Below are 6,000 nucleotides of genomic sequence, written 5' to 3'. Positions count from 1 at the left end.
ACATACTGAACAGTCATGATAAATAAGTAGCATTTGAGTCTTTACCTTTTCCCCAAGAGATGAAACAAAATAAACAGGTCTTTGTACCAGTGGTTTGTCGTTGGTTTTTCTAGTTGGCCCTTGAGCTGTCTGCATGGTAATCAAAAGTACAACTTTAAGTGTGGAATGCATGCTTCCTTTTTACCTCTTCCACACACTTGCCATTGTGTAACTTGACTCTTAACTCCTTTATGATCATCCCTAGGAATAAGCAGGCACACTATATAGTAGGCCCTAAGAATTACAGTAATATTCTGGCTTCTAGTTTTTCTGAGTGACATTCATTTACATCATCATCAGCAGCAAAGGAAGGGAGGAGAACACATACAGACACATAATTAGCATGTTAATGATCTGTATAGTAAAAGTGTCCCTGTTCCCCCTGGAGACTGTTTAGGTGGCTAGGTTTGGGCTTAGCAACTATTGTGTCCCTGTTAACTTACTAGTCCGCTTATTGGTTTGGAGTTTCTCTGCTGATGAACAAACCTGCTGTTGTCAGTGTCTTCTGAATTTCTCTTCCAATCTTCTGTCTCTCCTTATTGCCATTCAGATGGTATGTGCTGCAGAAAGTCTCTTGATTCAGATACTGCTCAGTGTGGGACTTCTGTCCAACTCAAGGGGACCACGCAAATGTCTAAAACCTCTGTATTAGTAGTATTCTCCCCCAAATACCTCCAAGCCTTGTTCTGTATACTGCGGCCACTAATGTAGCTGAAGCACAGTGTTTGCTTTGCCATGTTTAGCTTGCCCTAACACCATGCTACAATCATCTTTCCTCCAATGTATCTTTCTGCCTACTTGCATCTTGTAGATTGCCCCTTGTATTTTATTACTAGTATCTGAGGATAGACTATTTTTCTGCAAGTATGTCTTGTATTCCAGTTCAAGGGGTTGAACTGCTTCTTACATGCTTATTTCTGGAGACAAGTACTCCTGTAATCAAATTATATGCCTCATTACATCTATGCCCTGTAGCACACCCTGCTGTGTATGACAGCCATAATTTTAACTTTCAAATAATGCCTTCCCTACTATGAGCCTGTCCAGTTGCAACTGGATATCTGTGGGGGTGATCAGACTCCACACTGCTTTACTGTTTCAGAAAAGGTACAGCTTTCTTGCCTTCTAGAACTTCATGTAGTCTGACCACACAGCGGTTAGCATGTTAACTCTGCTTTGTTTGCACTTTCCCATCTCTTTCTGTATTAATGCCTTTATTAATACTAATTTTTTTCCCATATGTTAAGTTATTTTTCCTTGAATGGAGAGGCATTCATTGTGAGCCACAAAGAAAGCCTCCATTATTTTTTATGCTCTTTTACTTCAGCTGACGTACTGTTAAGCCCACCAAGACCATTACAAAGGCTAGCAGCTTCCACATCCATTATGGAGAGAATTATATCTGTTTTTACCTTACTCTGTTACACAAAGGAATAGAACTTTGTACCTGCTGTTTTTATTCTCAAACTGTCCTTCAGAATACAGATGATAATATTAAATTGATAATTTCTGGCAGGAGCTCTAGAAAAGGACTTTCACGCTCATTTAGCTCAGTGGCAGCCCTCCTTACTGACCTCCAGTTTGAGCCAGCCCATATGTTTCCTCTTCATTTCCCAGCCTTTTCCAGCCTGGGAGACTTTTATTCACTCAAGGTGTGTATAGATCATTGTAGTACATTATCAGTGCACCTGCATCCTTAAGGAAGGATGCCTGTCTCTATTTTGTTAGTGGTGAAAATTGCAAGAAGGTCAGTAGTAAAAGCTTTTCTAAGTAGCTAGCCAAAATGTCTAATCTTGTTTCATGAGAAGCTAAAAAGATCCATGTTGTGTGCTCATATGCCATTCTCTGTTGTGGATGATCTCTATCTCTATGCCTTCTTCAGAAATGCTCCTTTGTTGTTGTTTATGCAGTTCTTTGTTGGTTTTCGTTATGTAAGCCACATCTGGTCTTGTAGACCGAGTTCTGTTTCTATTTCCAGTGTTTCCTTTCATTCTGATATCCTGAAGGGCATTGCTTCTTGAGATTCTCCACTCAGGGAATCCACTGCTACTTGTTGTTGTTGTTTGTTATTTGACTTTTCCCGGTTAGGGGTCGCCACAGCGGAACTCCGGTCTGCTAATGACTGGCATTAGATTTTCACGAACGCAGAGGTGCCAGCTCGATGTTCAACCTTCAGCAAATGCACGCCCATTTACGCACATCTTTCGAACGCCCACCCAACTGCGGGGAGGGCATACAGACTCCACACAGAAGGCACTCCCCGCATTCCAGCCGAGAATCGAACAGGAGAACCTCTACCACCAAAATTGTAGCTAGAGGTTCTTAAAGTAAGTTGCAGTAGTTTTTCAGGGAAATTACATAATGGTACATTTTTGGGATGCAAACTTTAGTTATCAATGCATTCTACCGCATATACATTCTTTTCTTGTCATTGTTCCTACTGTTCAGCCCTGCAAGTGGCATTGTGGTTTCCAGCTGGCATAAGATTTCTTTTTGATATGGGTATATCAGGAGTGAGCTTACTGTCTTTTTCAGGGCCTGTATCTAGTGCAGAGTCCAAGCTTGCAGTTCTGTAGAGAAGAGTTACTGTAGTGCCATAGTGTCTGGGAGGCAGAGTCTTTGAAATTCCTGCTTCCAGTGCTCAAGTCTTGAAAATGTATCATGGCGAGTACCTTACAAAGTGGTTGTTTTACATTGTGAATTCTTACTTGAGTACATACTTTTACTTTATGGAGAAAAATATGTATTTGCATAATTTTGTTTCTGTTCTGTCTCATTTCTGTAGAGCAGGCAGTTTATAACAGACCACGACCAGCAGACAAAACTCGGACTAAAGAAGGAAATGACAGTATGGAAGCATACCAGCTTGCTCATCGTCTGCAAAGCATGGTGAGTATAGCATTAAAACTGGTGTAGCTGGTACAAGAAGGTGTTGCAGAGGTTTATTTAGGTCACTATTGCAGTAATCCTGATTACTGGGAGGAGACCCGTCTTCTGACCTGACTTTCAAGGTTCAGCACACTTCCACCTCTAGCTGCGCTGAACCTACCAACATTATAGATGTCAGAACATCCCCAGTACAATACTGATATCAGGCCAAGCCATGTTAAATCTTTCTTACCACAGTTCTCGGCAAATACACTGTCATTGTTTCCATACTCATTCATGGTTCAGCCTACTCTGAAGTGCAGAACAAAGAAGTATCCCATTGGGCATCTTCCTCATCATTAATTTTGTCTGAAAATTTGTGTTTGTAGATTTTGCAGTCAGACTTGCAATGTTTACTTAGTGTGATACCTGTCTGTATATTAGGATATGTCAGGGTCTATGGAAAGCAGTTTCAGTAGTTTGTATCAGACAGATTTCATGTAGAGACCTCCATACACAATGTGTTTTTACTTAGGTCCAGAATATGTTGTTGAGGACCGTAAGGACTCTTAGGAGTTTACCGTAGAATGCTGAGAAGTTGGCAGTGATCCCTCCAAAATTAGTTGAATAAGAAGAAGCTTTATGCCTACACTCATATGACATCCTCAAATTTGTCTTTGACCTTCAGTTTCCCCTAAAAAAGAAGAGATTTAAGGAGAAAGTGAAGAGGAACATGGATGATGCAACTTTAGTGTCTGTCATTCCATTAAGGCTCCAGGATGTAGACCTCAGTGAGAGTTCTTCTTAGCGACTCCCCCACCCCCTTACTGTACCTCTCAGATTTCCAAGACCTCTAACAGAGCCCTTTTAAGGACATTGTGACAAGGGAACAGGCACATCCCACTGAGCTAACAACCATAGTTCCTCATTTAAGACTGATGTCTCACTGCATATATCCATGGCCAAAGCTCACTTTTTAGTTTTTAAATTGGAGAATGGGCAACCCACTGTTCTGGTAAAGGAAGGAAAGCATACCTCACTGTGAGATGAAAGCAGAGTTCCCGTTTCACAGGGTTGGACCTTCAAGACAGGTGTCCTAATTAAAATAAGACCGAATGTGAGAGACAACTCACCTGCCCCTGTTTTTGTAGTTGTCTAGTGCACAGACATCTGGTGGGTCCTTTCCTGTCTCCACCCTAACCCAGTCTATTCCTGAATAATGGATCTCTTTACCTAAGTTTTCTTCAGGCTATTCAAAACCTGAAGCCAATCTCTGTTCCATCTCTGTCTGGAATCACTCTTGCAAATGAGAGGGAACCTTTTCGTAGGTGGTACAGGATGACTTATCTGAGTCTGAGATTGAGGATCTGGATTATTCTTCCCACTTCTCTTCCCCATTAGGATACAGCACTGAGACAAACACACTTTGCCTAACTGACAGAGGGCATCTCATTTGGAGACACGATTTGTAAGATGAAAATGTTCTTCCAGTCAGAAGACAAGGATGATTCTAGTGTCCGTAAAAGGTACTTTGGTATATTGGGCCTGGATATCTCTAAATATATGTGTAGCCCTCCTATTTTTGGGGTCCAGATAATGCTTTCCTTGCTGCCTTGAAGGAACTGTTCTCCAAACCCCCTTCTCACAAGAGACTTGACAGATTCTAGCAGTGGTGTTTGTGAGTCCACAAACAGGGCCTAAGATGGTAATGGCTTCCAGTACTTTCCCAAGTGACAAAGAGAGCAAAGTGTTAGACCTGTTTGGAAAGAAGGTATAGAACAGTGGCTACTTTGGCCTTCAAGGCCATAAAGTGTGAGACACACAAGACCAAACCATTTTGTTCTCTTGCATCAAGGAAAATTGGTGAGGTGTCTAATGGTGACCTAAAGGCAAACCTATCAGAACTTCTCCCAGATTTCTAGTCAGTAGGTAAAACACTCAAGTGCAGCATGACAGCAGCTACAAGGTCATTTATAAGAATTCATGTCTGGCTGAGGCTATAGCCTTTGATGGATGATGTCTATGTTTCTCAGTCACCTACTAGATAAAGAGCTGCTGTTTGGGAACCCCACAAGTGAACCATTTATGAAAGTGAAAGAAAAGGGCAAGCAGGTAAAGAAAAGGCAGGCCAGCAAAAGAAAAAGAGCCAGTAGATGAAAAAAATGGTAGTCAGAACATTAAAAAAAAAAAAGCCTTAGGAGCCAGAGGAGTCTTCTACTATCAGGGGAAAAAACATGACTATATTGATCTTCTCCTTCCCTTTCCACAGCCCCTCTCCCTTGTTGGGAAAACTTGTAAAGGGTAAATGGGTATGACAGATCTTATTCAGGGCTTCAGACTACAGTTCTTAAAGAAACTGAAACTGACCGGTATCCCTCAAGTCAAACAGTCAGATTAATCTGAATGCTCATTTTCCAGAAATTCTTTCTACTAGGTGTTCTGTTCAAGATATTTTCTAGTGCCCAGGAAGGATGGGCTGTGGACCTTTCAAATCTCAATGCTTACCTCAAAAACCCCAAGTTTAAAATGCAGTTACTGGCCTCACTGCTACTCCCATTTCCTTGGGCCCTGATAATCATATTAGAACACAAGGATGCCTACCTACACATTCACAAAGACCACAGGAACTTTCTCAAGTTGAAGGCAAGGGGCTTCCTGTTTTTAATTTCTCCAAATTTTTGGAGTTTCTAATACTATGACGGGAATGGACCCCATTCCTAAGTGAAAATGTGCGATTAAAGTTCATGAAATTAGTATTGTTTCACTATTTAATGTCGGCCACAAGTGTTTTTTGCAGCACCCACAATGTGCCCAGTAATGACGATTCCTGCAATTCGTATGGAGTTACATGTATTGGTAGCATATTTAAATAGGATTGTAGCCTCCTTTTTTGTAAGACCCATTGCTCCTACTACTATTGGAACAATCTGGGTATCTTTCTTCCACATTGCTCTCATTTCTGTTGCAAATCCTGATATTTTATGACTGTGTGTCTCTGTACACAGGACACTGTAGTCACTGGGTGTGACTATTTCAATGTTCAATGCTACTTTTTTCTTCTTTTCCTGGACCACTGTATCTGGTTTTCTAGCA

The 6,000-nt window shown here is 41.3% G+C and overlaps 1 protein-coding gene across 1 annotated transcript in view; it reads left to right on the top strand.

The window, feature by feature from the left end:
• The window catches only part of LOC122814191 (histone H2A deubiquitinase MYSM1-like), a gene marked incomplete in the record, with an annotated part of 897,734 nt that overhangs the window by 645,467 nt on the left and 246,267 nt on the right, over window positions 1–6,000 (top strand). The window contains 1 exon segment of the mRNA XM_044086797.1: window positions 2,825–2,928. Coding sequence (XP_043942732.1) covers window positions 2,825–2,928 — 104 coding nt within the window.

Source organism: Protopterus annectens, chromosome 10.part0, assembly GCF_019279795.1.
Source record: "Protopterus annectens isolate FY-2018-M chromosome 10.part0, PAN1.0, whole genome shotgun sequence".
Lineage (NCBI taxonomy): Eukaryota > Metazoa > Chordata > Ceratodontiformes > Protopteridae > Protopterus > Protopterus annectens.
This window is presented reverse-complemented; position numbering and strand designations above follow the sequence as displayed.